This window comes from Anopheles funestus, chromosome 3RL, assembly GCF_943734845.2.
Source record: "Anopheles funestus chromosome 3RL, idAnoFuneDA-416_04, whole genome shotgun sequence".
Classification (NCBI taxonomy): Eukaryota; Metazoa; Arthropoda; class Insecta; order Diptera; family Culicidae; genus Anopheles; species Anopheles funestus.
The window spans coordinates 44,158,457-44,178,907 of record NC_064599.1 but is presented as its reverse complement, the minus strand read 5'-3'; the positions used below and the strand labels follow the sequence as shown (position 1 = coordinate 44,178,907).

Here is a 20,451-nt window from a genome sequence, read left to right as displayed (position 1 = left end):
GGAGGAGCAATAGCTACACTACTTCCATTTGTTCATAGATTTAAAGGCCACATATAACAGCATAGCCAGGGTGGAACTATAAGACGCAATCAGCTCTTTTGGAATCTCGACCAATCATGGACCTGTATGAATGACAATGACCAACATCGTAATATGTTAAAAAAATTCTAGTCCTTTTTTACAATCTAAAATATCTTTAAAAAATCCAACCTTTACAAACAAAGTCTAGCCTCGAGAAAGCTCGTGTCGAGTCTGATGAGTTTTCTCATGCGAGTCGAATCGCTGTACATTTGCTTTCCTAATTTTTATCATTATTATTAACATAATTATTAGTTCATATTAAGAGAGGCGAATGCACAAAGGCATTATACAAAAATAAAACAACAGCAAACATGATCAAAGCCACTTTATGTTGCTGTTTTCTACCACGACTTTGTTGTGAGCTAATAGGCGTTTTGGGCGTAGGAATCCAGTTTGATTAGAGGACCGTGAAAAAAAGAACCACCAAAGTACTAGTTCGTCATAAGCTCACACTGCAGAATTATCCCAACATTTGTATCATGCGTGTACATCGTATCATATGCATGGAAACTGATGATGACAAAACCGTCGTGAGTAGTCAAAAACTAGAGCGAAAAACAATAGTGTTTCGTGATCCTAATAATTCAAACGATATTTTTATCTCAAGGAATGTATGCATGGTTTGTTGTTCAGACCCATCGTAAAATGATCAACCGATGAAATAATGCGCAGACTATGTGTAACAAGAACTTCTGCCGAACGTAACACAGCTTCACACGATTGTGGAACAATACTCATAATAGACTGAAAAATAAAAATAAAACAACATAGTAAATAATGAATAAAATAACAAATAAATAGTAAATAAAAATAAATTACAACATAGTGAATTGTAATAACTACACATAGCTATGTTGTGTTACTGTAGCTCTGTTTATGTTTCATAGCATATTTTGGAACACGTTACAGCTTTCTTTGTATTGTGAAAGATAAACAGCTGTATCAGTTTAATATGCCTAAAAATTCTGTTTGCATTTCTCTTAACATCAAATCGATTGCGTGGCCGGCGTTCCGCGAAGCATTCTTCTAATGCTTGTCTTTGCCGGCCAGAGTTGCTGATCACAAGATTTCATTTGCCATCGATCCTTTCATTCAATTGTTCATTGCATCAGCTAAGTCCGTGAGCCAAACTGTTTCTGTTGAATCCGACCGTAGCGACACTTCCTGGAAAACTAATATGCGAAACATATCACAACACAGCTGAACGTAACACATGGAACATTCTCTAGCGTTCCCTTCTTACCAGCAATCGATGCCGTTCGAAAGATGCTCAGGCACTTTAAATAAAAGGCGCGTGTAGTAATTGAAACGCAATTAAATATCTAACATTGCACTGTACATGAACGTACTTCGCGACATCTGTAATGAGCCTATTCGGTATCAAGTAAGAGTGAAGAATATTTACAATTGATAATGTTCTGGTACGGCTTTGCATATTAGTTATCCAACTATCGCCAGCCTACGAAAAAAGTTATGTTTATTTTAACAACAAAGCCATAGATATTTCAACAAATATCATTGTAAAATCGTCAAACTAAAGCTACGTAAATACGGTCCGTGTGCGAGGATCGCCATTCTATGTTGAAAAATAAAAACACTCGTACAAAAAACACCAACTTAAAAACATTATCGCTCAGATCAGTGCACAACATTTTGATGCAGCGCGCACGAATCACCACCAGCAATAGAACCATAACAGAACAGCTGATGGTTTATGACGCCATCGATCGGTACTTCATTCGACGCGGTGCACGTAGAACAAAACCTAGTCCGTATCAATCCTTTTGGCGCCAAATTGTTGGTACCATCGGTTCGCGGACGCCTGAAACACCACCTCCAAATGTAAGTCTGGGATCGATTCCCGATATTTCCTACCATTACTATCTTTACAGAAAACACACATGGGCGCGAGCTGGCGATATCACTCCAGTATATGACTATCATGCTTACTTTTGCGCACATGACGCGGGGATATCCTAACGTTGAAATAATAGTACGGTCTAGATCCTATACCATTAGTCAAAACGGAACAAACCGACTAGTCATAGGCAGAACGAACGAACGCGATGCAAGACACATCAGTGCTAAACAGAACTCCCGAATCTAACAAATATTATAATAAGCAAGAGAAAAAAAGAGGATCGATCGCCACACATAGAGAAAAAGTGTGGCGAGGGCTTTTTGATAAGCTTAAGCATAAGCTTTTGAATTTGAAATTGAGCTTTTTGCTCTCAAATAAAATCCAGCAAAAATCATACAGTCCTCCTGTGATTTTTACGAAATTGATTGATTATCGGTACAAATTTCGGTATACGTTTCGATACACGAAATATTTATGCCGAAATCCACTCGAAACGTCCGCTTGGGTTGGGTTTTTAGCACAATCGAATGTTAGCGTTACCTTCCGTTACTCAAGGATAGGTTTGTGTCTTTAATAGCTAAACACCAATAGATGGCGCTACAAATCTTTTCTACCCTAGTTGATTTGAAAAAAGGTTTTGCCGCAAGTTACATCGAAACACTGGTTTTGTGTGGTATATCAATTGAACTCATTTTCTTGTTCATGTTATTCTAAAATATATTGTTAATAAAATCATAATACCTAGCTTACAAAGATAAACTATATGATTCGAAAGTATCTATGCGTTCAAAGAACTAACAAATCTACAAAGAAGTAGCAATTGAACAGCAATTCCAGGATGTTTTATATTTCAAACTCAGTAGCAGTGCCGTTGATTGATACCAAGAGATAATTGAACAAAGAATATTATGAAAGCTACAAACTGTTACCTATGTGTTTCGGTAGAACTAGGAAGAAAGTGATGTTGTGTGATGGATATGGAGTTTCGATAATTCGTAACAACATGAGTTTCTAGTTATATACTGTTAAACGAATCATATTAATTGTGCTATTGAATCTGATGGTCAGATGCGTACCATTCTACTTATTAGATCAAAATGGCTGGGAGTCTGTGTGTGTGATGGAGGCATGGGGGAAAGAAAATTCCCAATGTTTGATGATTGGTTTGTTTTACTTCATTGGCTAGACTAGAACGACCAAGAAGTTCTGCTGCAAGGGCACTGTGGTTTTGTTCAATTTTATCACGCTACTGCGCACTTGGAACATGAGCCATAAACAACGATTCCACTTGTCAAAATAAGCCCAAACGCGAAAAGAAAAAGAACGAACAAAACATACTTCTTCAAGAAACCGCAAACAATTTTTATCTTCGGGTGTGTATTCCGCTAAAAACATTCAGAAATAGCAAATCAACGATGAGTGAACTCAAAAAAAGAAAGAAAAAATCCGTAAGTACCCTTGTTAGATTTAACGGAATTGAACCGACCCAAGATATTCGAACTGTGTTGCGGTTTATCATTTGCAGAAAGAGGAAATTGCCAAGGAGTTTGATTTGCCTGAAAGAAAAAGCAAAATTGCAACTATATACAAACAGGATGGACAGGCTTATTGCCTATGTAGATCATCAGATTCGTCGCGGTTCATGATGTAAGTAGTATTTACTTGTTATCTTCACTCGTTCATAAGATTGTAATATCAGCTGGTTTGGTTTATTTTCCACTCCTCTCGAGAATAGATGCTGCGATGCTTGTGAAGAATGGTATCACGGAGATTGCATAAATGTTTCAGAAAAAGAAGCAAAACACATTAAACATTACTACTGCCAGCGATGCAAAGAAGAAGATCCGTCGTTGCAAACGGTCTTTCGATTAGTCCCGGTAGCTGGTCCAACACCTATTCCCGAGGAAAAAAAGCCACCGAAGAGAAAGAAAGAAAAACCCATCGGAAGTTCTTCGGAGAAGCGATGCGGCAACTGTGATGGTTGCCTGGCAGAGAATTGTGGCAACTGTGACGGATGTTTAGATCATACAAAACATGGCCGCAAGCAACGGTGTGAGATGCGCATTTGTAGCAACTCGAGTACTCGGAAAAAGGATCGGACCTCTGTGAAAGTGGCAGGTCGAAATAAGAGAAGAAAACGTTCGCTTACGCCAGAGGTGATCCGAAATCCGGCGCTGGAAGGAGATCGACAGTGTTTTGGTCCCGGTTGCATTATGACTGCACGACCTCAATCGAAGTACTGTTCGGATGAGTGCGGCATGAAGTTGGCCACGAGTCGGATTTATCAAGTATTACCTCAGCGCATCCAGGAATGGTCTCTAAGTCCGGCCGTAGGCGAGGAACAAAACAAAAAAGCGCTCGAATCGATCCGCATGAAGCAAGCAATTGTTAGAGCCACCCTGGCTGAGCTCGATAAACGGCATGCGGAATTGGATCTCTTGGTTGAACGAGCCAAGCGATGCACGCTGGATCCTAATGCTTTGGAAAATACCGATGTCGAAGATGAAATGTCCATGTACTGCATAACGTGTGGTCACGAAATTCATTCGAAAACCGCCATTCGACACATGGAGAAATGTTTTAACAAGTACGAGAGCCAGGCAAGCTTTGGCAGCATCTTTAAGACCCGCATCGATGGCAATTCTATGTTTTGCGATTTCTACAACCCGGCAAGCAAAACCTATTGCAAGCGTCTTCGGGTGTTGTGCCCTGAACACTGCAAGGACCCAAAAATTAACGACACGGACGTTTGCGGTTGCCCCTTAGTGCGAAATGTATTTCAACTGACGGGCGAATTTTGTCGGTAAGTCGCCATTCAAATTGTATGTATCATTTTGAAAAAGTTGGAACTTCATTGGCATTCCTTTCAGAGCTCCAAAAAAATCTTGCTTTAAACATTATGTGTGGGAAAAAATTCGACGTGCTGAAATAGACCTGGAACGCGTACGGCAATGGTTAAAAATGGACGAACTGGTCGAGCAAGAGCGTCAAATCCGCCAGGCAATGGCATCACGAGCCGGAGTGCTAGGACTGATGTTGCACTCAACGTACAATCATGATATAATGGAAAAGTTGTGTACGGGCAAGTTTTAGGTTTCGAGGCACAGTATGCTCATATGGCGTTACATTTGAATGTAAGATACCATTTCAACCGACTGCATACCATAATAAACCATATCCATTATCTTGAAACGAATTCGACCGCCAAGCTAATTATATCCGAGTAGCGCGTAGAACTGTGTGTATTAGTTGTTCAGAGTCCGATGCACTAATAGGACGGCGTAACCTTAGAGGTCGTTAAGCCAAGGTGGATTTGTATAAAAGCTTTGTAATTCTCGGAAGTAACCTATGGGCCTTTTAAAAACTTAATATTCATATTTTGTCCGGCCATTGTTCGTTAAAAACTAGCGTTAACCATATTTAATTGACTCACATTATTGGGCTTAGCTTTCCAACATACCACTCAGAGCAAAAAAAAATATTCGATTACAAATTGTTTTGTTGGTTTCGGATGTGGTTGCACTGCGAATTGCAATGCAAGTTCGTACAGAACAGATGAAGATATTTGTTCACGATAAAGGAAGGAAATTCATTGATCATTGCTAAACGTACTGACCTGCAATCTGTTTACACCATGTTAAAAATCGGCTCGCTAATCTGTTCCAGTTGCGTATCGTTGTGATTGTGAATAAGTTTAAACAGTCCGGTTCCAATCGATGCCGGCATACCCAATATAATACGCTCCGAAACGCCATCTACAGAGTCCGTTTGACCGTAGTATGCTGCGTCGAACAAATGATCCGCCGTTTTCTCGAACTAGAAAAGTTGGTACATCAGAATAATTATACTAACACATCAAATGTATCTAGAAGCTTAACTTACCGATGCGAGATTAAAGACAGACTCGCGCATTTTTGCCAAACCGTGGCGAGTTATTCCAAGCACTTCACCACGTGACGTCATTTGACTGGCTAGCAACATAATGTGCCGATGATCCACGCTCATTCCATGGCCTTCCATCACTTCGGTGATTTCTGTCATAATTGTAGTTCTTGCTGCCTCTATTCCTATCGTTTGATACACCTCGAGAATGTTATTACTCTTGGTTTTCGTTCCAATCACTCCGTACGTGGCCATAACATCACGCAACCCACAGCCCTCCACGCACAGCCGATACTTGGGCGTGCCGCGGGAATCATCGACGGCAATAACTGCGCGGGATACTTGCGGTAATCCTGCAACCACCACGTTCGGTATCGCTGTGGTGAGACGCTGAAGTTCCGCATTTAAGCTGTGGCTGTGCTTGCTGCTGTCGGGACGAATGGTGATAATGGAAGGTCCACAAACGTCCACATTATCCTGCTTTAGCTTCAGTTTGGACGTACAAATACTGGAACGAAAAGGTATAAATGTCGGAATGTTATAACGATGCGTAATTCCAGTTACCGTTACCAGTGGCACACTTACGAATAACGTATAGTTTCAGCATTGACCTCCAGACCAAGAACTCTTATGCGATCGAGATCGAGCTTAATCAAAAGGAAACAATCGTCCGTCTTATACACCTCTTCTATAAAGGAAGAAATTTCTCCCAGTGTTGTTTTCTCGATGCGGGCTTTTACTTTACGCGCGAACTCCATGTTGGTATTATTCTCAATCTCCGCCGTTATGATTGGTGTAGAAATAGCTTTGGTAGCATTAATAATCTCCACGATACGAGGCACTCCCTGCGTGATGTTCATGGAAGCCACACCAGCGAAATGGAAAGTTTTGAGCGTCATTTGCGTACCGGGCTCCCCGATACTCTGTGCGGCTAGAGCACCAACCGCCGTTCCCGGTTCGGTTATGGCTTTGTTGTATTTGTTGCGTACTTGTAGCAGAAATTGTTCTAGCTGGCCGACAGTAGTGCGCTCAGCTTCCATACAAACTTTTGGTCCGTTCTGATAAAGTCGTTGAATGGTAGCCAAACGGGTGCCAAACTTTTGTAAAAATTCCCTAAAAGCATGTGTACAATCAGTAACTTTCTATCTGAACAATGTGCCGAACACTTACAAACATTCCTTGCCAAAATGTTCACCACACTTAGAAAACTCTGGTTTGGATAAAATTCGTACTCCTTCGCTGTACACTTCCTCTCCGCGTAACGGCAATTCATCGCGACAGGGAAGCATATTGCGGACGTGCATAAATTGTCTCTCAATATCCACCGGTTTATTCTTCACCTCCATGTAGACTGGATCCAACCCGTCTGCACCGTAGGTGAATTCTACTACCTCACCAATGGCGTTCCGAACAGTTCTGTCGTACTGTACGACCAAATCTTCTAGACATTTTACCAAGCGTCGTTGCAGGTAACCCGTCTCTGCTGTCTTGACCGCTGTATCAACAAGCCCCTCCCGGCCAGCCATTGTGTGGAAAAAAAATTCTGTAGGTGTTAAGCCGGAATAAAAGCTGTTCTGCACAAAGCCACGAGCGGCGGGAATTTTAGCTGGATAAAAAGTTTTACAACAAACAATGCTTTAATATAAAAATATTGTCCACAATATGGATGGTGTGTATCTATACTTACAGAATTTTTCAAAATGAGGTAATGCGCGGTCCTCAAATCCGTTCGGCACCCTTTTACCGTTGATTGCTTGCTGTCCCACGCAGGCAATCATTTGTGAGATATTGATGTTTGATCCTTTCGAACCCGATTGGGCCATAATGAGTGCGCTATTGGTTGGGTGCAGCTCTCTAAAGCATGCTTTTGCCGCTAACTCACGTATGCTGGACAGCTCTTTCAGCATTACCGCTTCCAGAGTTTGCTCCGCGGTACAACCAGGTTGGCACTGTAACGTTCCCTTCTTCATCTCCGCAATATATTCGTCGCACTTGCGGTATCCATTTTCCAACAGTTTTTGTTTCTCTTCCAGAAGCTGACGACTTGGTGTAACATCACCGATGCCAAACGAAAATCCATGGTTCATCATAAAGTACGATGCCATCCGTGCCAGTCTCCACATGGATCTTATCGCATAATCTTCGCCAAAGTCGCGCAAAATTACATAAAATATACAATTTTTCGTCCCGGAACCTAGTGTGCCCTTATCCATGGCACCGCATAGTAGCTGCGAGTTTCTTATGACTACCCACGAATCTTTCACACAAAGATCCATATCTTTTGTGTAGTTACGCCCTTTGGTGGACAGATTCGCGTTCACACAGGAAAGGCTGTTTGGTTTGAGGATGAGGCTGAATATTTGTTTACCAGTCCACAACTTTCGTGGTTTCAAAATGGCTGGCCTTGGCAGATCGATTACCATGTTTGAGTCCGGACCCGACAGCATGCACGCGGCAAGCTGCATTACCTGTTCACACGTTAAAAATTGATCCTTTTGTGTTAGTAGATATCCACCGGTGATGAAGTCTTGTGTAGCTGCAATCAGTAGCTCTCCGTTTCGTGGCGTCACCAAGTTTGACTTGTTGCCCATTAGGACGAACGCCTCAGCGCGGGCCTCTTCAGTTTGGGGTAAGTGAAGATTCATTTCGTCCCCGTCGAAATCGGCATTGTAGGGCGTGCAAGCACATTCATTAAACCGGAATGTTCGTTGCGGTTGAACCTTTGCCACGTGACACATAATGCTCAGTTTGTGCAGACTAGGCTGACGATTGAACAGCACAACGTCGCCGTCGATTAGATGTCGCTCGACGATATCACCACATTTGAGATCTTGTGCTACTTTATCGCGATTTCCATAAGCAAGGTATTTTTTGAATGCGCTCCCTTTTTGCTGTACATAGTTTGCTCCAGGGTGTTTTTCGGTGCCATTGCGGACTAACTGACGCATACGCTGTTCAATCGATGATAAAATATACACATTGGGATTAAAGTTACATTAACTGTCTTACGCATCTAATCACGCATATCAATATAACATGAAGAAAGCTGGCTCTTAATATACTTACAGCCATGTTAGCCGAATTAACTTTTTCTGGAAAGGTTAGAATTTTTGCTACCCTGTCCGGTACGCCCACTTGATGGATCATCAAGTTAGGATCGGGAGAAATTACAGTACGGGCTGAAAAATCAACTCGTTTGCCCGAAAGATTCCCTCGAAAACGACCTTGTTTCCCTTTTAACCGTTGCACGATACCGCGGGTTGGCTTTTTAGGCTGGAAAACAAATAGCAGAAATGTAAAATAAATATAGTGCGGCTATTGGGTGGATTAATGGCTAATCTTCCTACCATAAGCGAAAGTGGGATCCCGGAGAGCTCGCTGTTGAAATACAGCGCACAGTGAAGCTGCAAATAATCCCAGTCTTCTTGAATCAGCTCGATCTTACCGCCGGTCATCATGTGCTTCGCAATCACGTCACTGATGAGCAATATTTCACTCTGCTTCATCGTTAAATCGTCTTCAGTTGTCCCTGCCTTTACTTCCGATACGACGGACGGTCTAATGCATACCGGGGGCACAAAAACGCGGGTCACGATTAAATCGGCAGGATTCGATTGTGCGGATGTCATGCCAAGCAGGGGCACGTCGCTTTTTGGAATATTTCTGAACAAATCCAACACCTCTACCGGATTTAGTTCCTTGGATAATGAAGCAGGACCGACGACGGTTTGCGAAAGTTCACGATTCGATTCTATAGCGGCTTGCATCTGATGAAGCGCATTGGTGACCAACGGATCGGATGGCTTCTTTCCACGAAATGGTTCATGCACTATTTTCATTAGCCCTGGACCTTTCTTTACCGGACCGTTTAAGTTGTAGCAATAGGGACATTTGGTGCTTTTCTTCGCTTTTTTCAATACCTGACTGTGGATGGACTTCTTTGCCAGGTATGACAAATTGGGATTCACCAGTCGAGCGCTAAAATGTTTCTTTTCCTCTTCCTTCAGCATTACTCGAGAACAAACTTTACATATTGATTGCAGTATTGTAATCGTTGCTCGAAAGTGTCCCACGTGAAACACCGGCAGAGCTAGATCGATGTAACCAAAGTGTCCCACACAGTCATTTAAACCCTTCTTGCACGTTTCACAGGTGGCGTCCTTCTGACTTACTCCCATCCGTCTGTCCAATACACCGTAAGCAACCGGCGTGCGTTCTGCATTTTGATTGTATAAATTTTTTGCAACGACATGAAGATGAGCCTCCTGTTGAATTTGCTGGGCGCTGTCAATATTGAACGAAACTTGCGATCTGCGAAACGGAGCAAAATATGAAGTGAGTATTCGGCGATTTAGATGTATATTTACCAGTTTTACATTTTCTTCACTACATCCGCTTCACGGAACTGCTCCTTTGGCATTTTGTAAAAGCAGTTTTGCTTCAACAATTGCGATTCTCATGTATTTTACGGTGCAATACCAAAGCGCGTGTAATGAGCGTACGATCAAAACAAATTAATGACAGTTGCTTATGAACGACATACCACATTGCACAGTGTGCTGAAGTCAGAAAGTTGGGCGGCATTTTTGATAATATGCCTAGCGCGCATTTCAAACCGACACGCGTGTGTAGATGTTATTTTTTCATTCTTTACGGAGAATCGCACCTTAAATCTAAATAATCGTCACTAATAGGCTATTTCTATTTTCTAATTTCTTCTTTTGTGGCACTATAACTTCAAGAGGTCTTGTGGTCTGCCATTACTGACTTTCTTTGATTTTATTTACCCGTAGCAAGATAGTCAGTTCTGCATACAGGGGTTTGGCCCAGATGGGTTTTAATAACCGATCCAATCGTGTTGAGACCTGGGACGTTACCGTCTTCTCCACAGGGCTGCCTCAGTTTGGGTTATTAATCTTCTCTTGTTTGTTGTAGGAAAACACACGAACAAGCAATATCTCTTCGCTTCAACTTCGATGATGGTTTTTTGTACGACTGTTACAAAAAATAAAAAAATTGTAACGTATTTAAAAGGGAATATGTTTTACAGTTTTGCATAAGATTCCATTTGAAGACTTTCTGTAATATTTTCCAATTTTATTTTAACCGAGTATTTCATATAATACATTAAAATTGTTGCAGAAGTAAACTCTCCTAGCTTCAACTAGGCAGTTCGGACTACACACTGCATCCTTTTTTCTGGATATGGAGCATTAGATTAAAATATTTAATTTTTTTATCTGTATATTAGGCGCGAACGGTCTTATCCACGCTTTCATTCCACAATACTATACCATATTATTAGATGCATAAGACGAACAACGAAAATCGCTTCTCACATGCGGAAGCTAAGAGAGTGATCAACAATTTCCAAAACTCCTGGCTTGCTTTCTTTTTTAAACCTGTATGTTTCATGATGATGTCTCCGCTTCCGTACACCTCTGCGTATATTAGTCCGTGTCATTTCTTACGGCCAACATAATATATTTCTTCGAGCAATGAATTCGTTTATAAATATGGACTCCGCTTTGATTACAATATCTCGATTGCGGTTTTTGAGTCCAGCCTGTAAGCACTTTAGTGAACAGTTTTGGTTATAAATAAATATTAAATGTTACGCCAAAGGGAAGACATTTTTTAAATACAGAAATGGAATATCCATATCCCGGGTGGCCTAAAGCGCTCAGGGTCCATTTTTATAACCAGTCCTTCAGCACTTCGTGGTTTCTTTTCTCTACACAATATCGAGGTCATCATGTACCTCGCAAGGCTCGCCGTGGTATCGGTTACTCTATTGACCATTTCACGTACTTTTTCATCTACTCTATTCAGTGTAGTTTTGTGAGCAACCAATATTTGTTTCGGATGTGATAAGAACAACGGGTCGGAGAAAAAATCACATTCATAATAGTTTATGATAATGGATATCTGTTTTTTTTTCAAAATTTGGAAAAATATTCACAATCATATAAATAATTCCACCCCTTCCAAGAAATTCACAACAACTTGTGATACTTTTCCTTTACGCTATTGACTTTCCTTTTTCATCGGTCATTCAAAGCTTGGATACAAAACAGTCGCTTTAAATTAATCTACACAACTGTTGATTCAAGAGCGAGCTTACTACTTCCTGATGATATTACTGTTGATCAAACTTAATTTAAAACTGATGTACATACTACACAAATCGAAAAAGATTTAATTACATTATCATACAGTGTCGTTTCCCTAGACAATCACGTACCAGCACGCACTACAGGCTGTAAAAAGTGGCGATGCAGCATTTTGCCGCACACGGTAAGCTTGTGGCCTAAGAACATCGGAGTTAAATTTACCCTGATCAATGCTACGACGAAAAAGGAAAGCGTGAATTATTTAACAACATTAACAATATCAATCAGATATAAAATCTGTTAGTTGTTGTAGATCGGTATCCTACAACGTTGTGCTCTTTTTGATGATGCTATTACGTGACCGTAGATTAGCGCTGGATATCATACAAATTGAAAAGTATTCTACTCTACCATTTCCGTTGAAAGTACGACCTGCTGCTACGGTTGTTCTAGAGTTGTCATCTAATTAACAGTTCCGATCCGATGCGGTTGGTTTCATTTCACCAACACAGTAGAAGTGGTCTGATTGCTGTCCTGGATTGAAACAACCGGGATGCCTAGAGATCCTACGTTTATTTTTGTCGTCTGTAGTCTGTGATTACCATCCCCGAACAGCAGCCGGCAATAAATGCAAAGAAAATAAACAACACAGAGAACATAAAAAAAGGTCGCACTATATGTATATAACGAATAACATAAATATTTGCCATGACATATTACATGTCTTAGCGTATAGAGGGTACATCGTAACATCAAGAAATAAGAATCAAGATACAAATTGTAAGTAAATGTTTAAGGTAGTATATGCTGCTCATACATAAGACTAGAGAGTAACTTTCTTTTCATCACATAGATGGGAGGTGGGAGGGGATGGTCTACCTGCATGATGTTTTCGAAGTAAGGAAATGCCTAATTGTCAACATAGATTATTGTGTATTATTACATACGATACATTACAATTTTATCAGCAAGTAATATTTTTAACGGTAAAACAAGATCAAAGTTTAACAAAGCCTTTTTGGCGAAACATGAATGTTTAGATGAAAGTATCCTCTTTATGAAACCTGCTAAAACAAAACAAAAAGTGAAAATTGGCTTAATTTATATAAAGTTATTTAACTAAAATTATGCAGCAATTAACAATTGCTAAGCTAGTATGTGCGCAACAAATCAGCCATACGTTTGCTCTTTCGGTTGATGAATTGATTGTTACTGAAAATCCTAGAATCATATATGATCAGTAATGCAAATAATAACAGTTAGTATCACTATGGAAGATGAGAAACAATGTGTTATTCAATGCTGAATATTTTCGTCTACACATTACAAGATATTCACTGGGAATTCAAATGACTAATCTGTATGAAAACAATTATTTGTCTGATAAATGTACAATGTATTGAATGAAGCAAAGATGCTGAAACATTTCTCAATAGTGATAGTATGATGTTTGGTAACGCGGCTACAGGCGAAAACAATTCGAAGGGACGGGAATAATGTAACAAGATGCAAGTAATAAAAATGTACTATATCATCCATAATGTCAGATACTTTACCTACTAAATGATCAGCAGATATTTGAGACGATATTAGACCAACCCCAGATGTAGATGTCGTAGTTGCTGTTCCAGTAGATACCGATGACATTATACATTTGGCTTGTGCGGCCGTTAGGATTCCTCCATTGGTTCCCACTGGCAAATTTCTTCCGGCACCACTCATCCTACACACATTGCCCCCATAAATTGAACTTTAAAATGACAAATATTTTAATATTGTTACTAGTGTAAAAATGTATAACAGTATCATAACAACAGGACGCGAAATATTCATTATAGGAAACATTTTAAAAGTGAGTTTTAGCGTAATATAGCTGCTGCAGCTAAATAATAACTCTTTTCAAAATAAAAAAAAAAAACACTTTACTGTTCCATTATGTATTATATTTAAGTTATACAATCCTTAGCTAAGATATTTAACACATAAAAATTAACAAACTAATAATATACCATTTCAGTTTTGGTAGTGTCGTAAGTAAACGAAATCGTAAAAACTTATAAATACGTTAAGACAAACTTGCAATAAAATTTATTATTATTTCATAATATATACACCCCTGCTGTCCGATTCGCTCTATGCATTTCCTTAAGCAGTCTTCCTGAAAACATTACTTAATTATTCAATTCTGCGTTTAAATTTGTACATCGAAAGAGGCATATAGCTTTAAATTAAATATTGACAATACCACAATCTACAAGGTGGTCTATTTTAGTAGGAATAATTGAACATTATAATTCAAGTTTAAAGTTGTCCATGTTCATTCCAAACCGCAATAGGGTTACAAATTTAGTCATATTAAAAGGCCTACCAAAAGGTAAAGCAAAACAGGTACCCTGGAATAGATAACTTATTATTCATTCAAAAAATTATTCATTGCATTCTATTATTGGCAACATACGAGTTGTTTAACAGATGGTACATGTAAACGCCGATTTAAATCAACTCTGCTTTGCGGATATGTGTGCACATTGTACGCTACCGTAATTCTTTTGGAGTCGCAGTCATTAGTTTGAACTTTCAATCACGAAAGAATGGAATCTATTTCAGATGATTTGGTCTAATATAGTTTTAACATTGTTTTACACAACATAAAAATCGTAGAATAATTCGGCTTCAAATACAGTATCAGTAAAATTTTAACAATCAACGAATTTGTTTATATTCTGTAAGGTGCAACACAAATATTAAAACATTTTCCTGTAATCAACCACCTTTAGACACACAAACATGTTTACGGAACCTACAGCTAGAGGCTTGACGTACATTCTTGTTCTGTCGGGTATTTTGTATTTATGATGAATATGTTGTACAGCAATGATTGCAAGCAAAATTTCTCTTTTGTTGAATAGAGAAATTATTTGTTTAAGTTAGTCGAAATGTATTACCAATGACGTAATTAACTAAAATGAACATGTTGCAAAAGAAAGACTTAAGTGGTAATTGAGGAAAACAAATTTCAAACTTACCCCATGCCTATTTTGGGAGACATAGTTTTATTAACATCCTCATCTGATATTTTACGTTTTTGGCCAGGTCGCAGCATAATTGCATGTGATTGGGATTGCGTCGTTAAGCTAAGTGACGTTTGTTGCTGTGGAGGTTGTGGTTGGGGTGGCGGCCGTTGCTGCAACTGTTCCACATTAGGCTAGAATGTAACAAGTTAAACAAATTATGGATATAGTAAAGTTTTAAAAATGTTATCAAAAATTTATACGCTAACTCTTCAATATACTATCTTCAACAACTTTCAATATATCCGAAGAGAATTGAAGTATAACATAGAAAGTCATGTAATACCTTTGGAGCTTCTTGAGCTGAATATTGTACAGCCGTAAACGATGGTGGCGGTGGAGGTGGTTGTGGAGGAATCGGGGCATTTATTATAATTTGATGCTGTGCTCCTTGTTGATTTTCAATCAGCTGCGACTGTGGAGCTTGTGGTGGAGGTTGCGTTTGTGCATTAGCCAAGCTAGTAATGATTTGCTGAGTTGGCGGGGGTACCGTGTGAAACTGTACCTGCACACCTGTAAAAATGAGAAAAAGATGAATTACATTATTGTGTAATAAATTTAAAACATGTTAAATTATCAAACTGGATTGAAGAGGAACAACTACGATTTTACACCACCACCAGCTCAAAAAGTGTTTTATACTTTTTGATTGTTTTCTGCAGAATTGATACGTTAGTCAAATCATTAAATCATTTACAGAAAAACAGGACATTGATTCTTCAGGAAGCGTTCGTGAAGTGATTTCTCCTATTAACCGATTCATGAACTCGCCGGCAGAAGCTTTTGTGGCAATACGAGGATTGTTATTTGTTACGCCGGCCGATCTTTAATATCAGATAGTTGGTTGGTTTACGAAATTTGCTACTTTGAGTTACCAAATATATTTTCAAATTTTGCTTAATATTTGCTTTGCTTTTGCCTTTTTTAATATATAATGTTACTTGTCACAGATGGCAATAAAACCGTTATGAAATTCTTACTAGCAAAATGTTTGGAATTTCTTTTTCACTTCGTAGACTATACGTTTAATCTTGTTTCAACATTCTTGTGTGTTGCAAGTTTGCATTTGAACTCTAACTCAGCTAACTTACCTTGTGGAGGTTGAATTTGCGGATTAAATGCACTAGTCGCTATTATTTGCTGCTGCTGTGACGCAGGCGACCGGTACTCCGCAGCACTAATGATCGTCGGTTGACTAATGATGTGAATTTCATTGGGGTTTCTCATGGGTTGTGTAGTTATCTGTATACTCGGCACCGTACTGACCGGAACTTGCTGTATTTGTTGCCCTGCGGCTGAAGCAGTTACCACAGGCCATGGTTGTGGTGCACTGACAACAAAATGTGATCCGCTAACTTGCATTTGTTGGGGAGGTGGAGCAAACGATTGAATCGACACAGGTATTTGGCTAAAAATTTGCTGTGGAATCCCACCATGACTGATTGGCGCATTTGGTTGCGACGTTATGATCGTATTGCCGACTATATGCTGCACCGTCGGTGGAGGCACAGACATGATCGGTGGTGGTGGCTGACTAATCGGTATGCCCGGAATCGACGAAACAGGAATCACAGTTGTTTTAGTTAGTTGGCCGCTGGTCGGAATTTGCTGCAGGATGGTCCCGGGAGGTGGGCCCTCATCGAGCTTGAGCGATTCCTGCTTGATTTGCAAATCCGTAGGGCCACCAACTTTCTTCCCGTCCGCTCCGTTGATAAGCATACCAGTCGGTTGAGTAAGTGGCGCTTGTGGTCCCATCGGAGCCAACTCTGGGGGCGGATGATGCGTAAGAATCGGTTGTTGTGTTTGGAAAATAATTTGATTTTGCGGTTGCGGCGCCGTCTGATGTATAATGTTCGGCGGCGGAACCATGAACGCTGTGCTACCCTGCACGGTGATGATCTGTTGAGTTTGAGGAGGCCGCTGAAAGTGGTCAAATTGGGGTGGAGGTATTGTTGTTTGTACGATACCCTGTACAGGTTGCGGCTGGGGCTGAATGAGATGTTGAATCGTAACCTGTCCACTCGGATGGGCACCACTGCTTGTCTGAATGGATGGATTTTGCTGTATATACTGCACCTGGTATGGTGGTGCCGGATTGACAATGATCTGCTGGGCAGTCTCCGCCGGTGCCTGCTGAATTTGTATGCTTGGCGGTGGCTGTGACAAATGGGCCCCAGCGGGCGTGTTTTTGATCTGTACTATAGGCGGACGTATTTGTGTCCCCGGTGGAGGATTGCTTACGTTTGCAATTTGCGTTGGAGGCGCTGTGGTCTGAATTTGTGAGATTACAACATTATTCGGCTGCTGATGAATTTGTACTGGCACGTGTGACTGTATTATTGTAGGAGCCTGCTGAATTATTTGTGGTGGAGGTGGCTGACTTTGCGGCAAAGTAGGGGGATGCTGTACAAAGTTTGGAGGCGGAGGACCAAGAACTGTCGGCGGTGGTTGATGTATAATACCATTGGGCTGTGTAACATGCTGTGTTCTTATGATCGGAGGCATTTGCGTGACTTGGGTCGTTTGCACCATGTTCGACTGGGGTATTAATTGAAAATTTGCTTTTGGAATATTGTTCTCTTGAAAAAAGGATAGCTCTTCTTGCAAGGTTTCGATCAAATTTTTCGCCAACTGCTTGGCACTCTGTAGCCCTTCCAATCTAAAAAGAAAAAGCAAATCTCAGTTTAAACACGGCCAGCAAGCAGTGCGCAGTTTACAAAACTTACGACGGATGTTCAATGAACAAATGCAAAGGTTCTGGTGCTTCTTGCATTGTTTGTGGTTCCAGATTCATGGATCCCCGACCTCTTAAAGTGACTATAGCACCAGTTTCAGTACGAATATAGTTTAAATTTGTACCGCCATCACCTAACACACGGGATCGCACATTAAATGCTGGAGGTGCATGATCTAGCCCAATTATAAGCTTGGCGACGCACATTGTTGTTCCATTTGGGGCACTAACGATTGCTGGTGGAGGGTTGCTGATAATTTTGGAAATCTGCTGCTGTTGTTGCTGCTGACGCTGTTGTTGTTGCTGCTGTTGCTGGGCTGTGTGTTGGTGCTGCTGTTCCTGTTGCTTTTGCTGTTGTTGCTGCTGGTGATGCGTTTGTTGCTGCTGGTAATCGATGGATGCCGGTTCGAAATGAGGCTGTATCATTTCAAGACCTGAACGATAAATAAAAATTATACTATTAGTTTATTGCACTATTTAGCGTATAGATTTCTGTACACCAACACACTTGGAACAATAGATCAGAACTTGTTAATAGCTATTACTTACTTGCGACATGCATTTTACAGAAGTTGTTGCTTTATAAAGTTGCACTATATCTTTCAAATGATCAACTTTGAATCGTTTTTTCGCTTTTACAAACACACCGACGCACACAAACCAAACTTTACAACATTTTCAGCAAACTACACAGTAAAAGAAACATATTAATACCCCTTTGCCCAGTATGCCAGCGATTTAGCACTGCTACATCGCAAATTTCTTCTTGTGTGTGTTTTTCGAATAGGACGCAACACTGGGGTTGAGGGGGGTCGCGCTTTAGCATATAAACCGTTTTTTCTTGCAGAATTTTACAAAACCGTCCAAAATTCTAGTCGGTACAAAAACAGCTGAACGTTTTATCAAGACTCGTCAACTATCTGGCATATTTACACACCTCGAATCTATATTTTCTTCGCATGTCTAATCACTGGTTCATTATCGATTACACTTCTTCTTCTCACACTGACATTGTTGTGTTCCTGCAAGCGCGATGATGCGCCTGCAAAACTTTCGTCTTTCGGTCTGCTGTCCCACGTTCGTGTTGGTAAGGAAACGAATTTTAAATCAATTCAAACCCGATTGAAGGGCACATAATTGACGCAATACAAACTGGTTTGCGTTATTACACGTTCTTTTTTCTTCAGTGCAAGCTTGTTACACTGCAAGCAACATGCCACACTGTCACATAACGCATATACTCCGATATTGCAGTGTTACTTTAGTTAGGTAAAGATTTGGGGTAGTAAAGTTTTGAGATGCAAAGCGGTGCACAATTTCTTCCTTTTTGAACTTCAATGTTTTCTAACCCTATCCCATTGCACGAACGGCGCACACGTACTCAAGCAATTGGACCGAAACTCCGCGCATGATGCAGCATCGCGTAACCATTGTCGTAGCTCGGTAGCATCATCATGCCTGTGGTAAACACTCGGCATCGGACGCAGCACGAAATACTTTACGCTTCGAATTGAAAGTGCCCACCTAATTCGGATGTAAAAATATACGCTTCAAGTAGAAGAAAACAAAGCAACGACACCACCGCACTGCTTTGGAGAAAATTTTTGACACTCCTATTTTTGTTTGCAAGGTTGTGTTGTGTTAATTGACAGCTTTGAGTGACGGCTGTCATTATCAAGCAAGTTTTGGCCAGTTATCATAATTGTTACAACGTTTCCCATAGTGAAGAATTTGAAAAATTTTAAATACAAAAAGGCTTTCTCATTTTACAGCTACAAAACCGCAAGGATCGATTATATGCACGCAGGTTTAAATGATAATACTTTTATTGTGATGATTGAGATCAATTAGAGCATCAAATTTCGTTTGAGGATTAAGAGCTAACCGTCGTCCAAGAATCTAGCTATGAACTGTTGATGGCAAACACGGCATGAGATAATCAGATTACAGATTCAATAAATTGAAAAATAAGATGAGATAGGCGGCCCGATGGTGTATGTGATAAACGGCGCCGGTTCCACACGACAGGACAGGGTATCAGTCGTTTATAAAACGATATTAACGAGGTACAGTACAACTAATGCCAGGACGTAAGGCTTTTGCATAAAACTTATTGTTTAGTTGGAATTACTCCGCATCGTTTTGATTCAGCAAAAAAGCATAACAAAAGAGAGTTGTGGATCATACTTCCGCTTTGTAGCGTAAAGTTGTAGAGGAAGTGTAATTAAGTATATTTTATGACCCGAAACTATTTCCACTGGTAAAATTATTTTTCGTTTAATGTTGAATAACACAGGCTAACATTAAATAAAAAGAATTATTGGATTTGTTGACAATTTCTCGCGACCGCATCACTCAGAGTTTCATCGGAGCCATTTAAAAAAGTACGTTGTCCTATTCCTTTCATGTTGAAAATATATTTTTATGCCTATTAATTTATCCTTTCTCCTCACTTAATAAAGGATTTAAAACAATAATAATAAGATTTACTATGTACGTAATTGTACGTATTTCTTTAAGATGCCTTTTGGCTTTGGGTTATCAACTTATGATTCAAATTCTTCAAACATAATTTTTAATTACCCACTAGTAGTGGTTGTTCCGGTGTTGTAGGTGGTAACTGCGGCGGTATTACACAACAGGACTGCCACTAAATCCCATTCAGAGCTACGCGGGACTGAGCATCCTGCTGCGGACAAAAAATAAAGG

General features: G+C 40.1%; 3 protein-coding genes across 8 annotated transcripts; 1 reads left to right on the top strand and 2 right to left on the bottom strand.

The window, feature by feature from the left end:
• The first annotated feature begins 2,877 nt into the window (after nt 1–2,877).
• Nucleotides 2,878–5,138, top strand: LOC125769894 (CXXC-type zinc finger protein 1-like). The gene is made up of 4 exons (XM_049438920.1): nt 2,878–3,390; nt 3,468–3,589; nt 3,678–4,745; nt 4,813–5,138. Exons 1-4 carry the CDS (start codon nt 3,358–3,360, stop codon nt 5,033–5,035), a joined length of 1,446 nt encoding a protein of 481 aa, XP_049294877.1. The 5' UTR covers nt 2,878–3,357; the 3' UTR covers nt 5,036–5,138.
• Nucleotides 5,139–5,506: 368 nt separating this feature from the next.
• On the bottom strand, nt 5,507–11,448 carry LOC125769889 (DNA-directed RNA polymerase III subunit RPC1). 2 transcript variants are annotated; one of them, XM_049438907.1, is made up of 8 exons: nt 10,201–11,448; nt 9,172–10,135; nt 8,891–9,097; nt 7,512–8,775; nt 6,995–7,430; nt 6,410–6,937; nt 5,825–6,332; nt 5,507–5,758 (listed from the first exon to the last, which is right to left on the bottom strand). In XM_049438907.1, the coding sequence occupies exons 1-8, from the start codon at nt 10,242–10,244 to the stop codon at nt 5,570–5,572; spliced, it is 4,140 nt and encodes a 1,379-aa protein (XP_049294864.1). In that variant the 5' UTR covers nt 10,245–11,448; the 3' UTR covers nt 5,507–5,569. The 2 variants fall into 2 exon arrangements, with proteins under 2 accessions (XP_049294864.1, XP_049294865.1); XM_049438908.1 differs by having other exon boundaries at nt 10,192–10,303.
• A 281-nt stretch (nt 11,449–11,729) lies between these two features.
• Nucleotides 11,730–19,389, bottom strand: LOC125769890 (uncharacterized). Of its 5 annotated transcripts, none has more exons than XM_049438911.1 (8): nt 19,267–19,389; nt 18,292–18,428; nt 17,735–18,176; nt 16,100–17,667; nt 15,295–15,521; nt 14,964–15,142; nt 13,494–13,687; nt 11,730–12,529 (listed from the first exon to the last, which is right to left on the bottom strand). In XM_049438911.1, exons 2-8 carry the CDS (start codon nt 18,302–18,304, stop codon nt 12,510–12,512), a joined length of 2,643 nt encoding a protein of 880 aa, XP_049294868.1. In that variant the 5' UTR covers nt 18,305–18,428; nt 19,267–19,389; the 3' UTR covers nt 11,730–12,509. The 5 variants fall into 5 exon arrangements, with proteins under 5 accessions (XP_049294868.1, XP_049294867.1, XP_049294869.1 ...); XM_049438910.1 differs by having other exon boundaries at nt 19,124–19,379; XM_049438912.1 differs by having other exon boundaries at nt 19,245–19,379.
• Between the last annotated feature and the right edge of the window lie 1,062 nt (nt 19,390–20,451).

Excerpts from the sequence above, each read along its gene's own strand:
- LOC125769894 (XM_049438920.1), top strand. The coding sequence starts at position 3,358 with ATGAGTGAACTCAAAAAAAGAAAGAAAAAATCC. Across the intron at positions 3,391-3,467 it reads AAAAAAGAAAGAAAAAATCC|AAAGAGGAAATTGCCAAGGA; the intron begins GTAAGTACCCTT and ends TATCATTTGCAG. Across the intron at positions 3,590-3,677 it reads GATTCGTCGCGGTTCATGAT|ATGCTGCGATGCTTGTGAAG; the intron begins GTAAGTAGTATT and ends TCTCGAGAATAG.
- LOC125769889 (XM_049438907.1), bottom strand. The coding sequence starts at position 10,244 with ATGCCAAAGGAGCAGTTCCGTGAAGCGGATGTAGTGAAGAAAAT. Across the intron at positions 7,431-7,511 it reads ACCTCATTTTGAAAAATTCT|CTAAAATTCCCGCCGCTCGT; the intron begins GTAAGTATAGAT and ends CTTTTTATCCAG. Across the intron at positions 6,938-6,994 it reads CATTTTGGCAAGGAATGTTT|GGAATTTTTACAAAAGTTTG; the intron begins GTAAGTGTTCGG and ends ACATGCTTTTAG.
- LOC125769890 (XM_049438911.1), bottom strand. Across the intron at positions 17,668-17,734 it reads TTGTTCATTGAACATCCGTC|ATTGGAAGGGCTACAGAGTG; the intron begins GTAAGTTTTGTA and ends TTTTCTTTTTAG. Across the intron at positions 12,530-13,493 it reads ATCTGCTGATCATTTAGTAG|ACTACAGACGACAAAAATAA; the intron begins GTAAAGTATCTG and ends TGGTAATCACAG.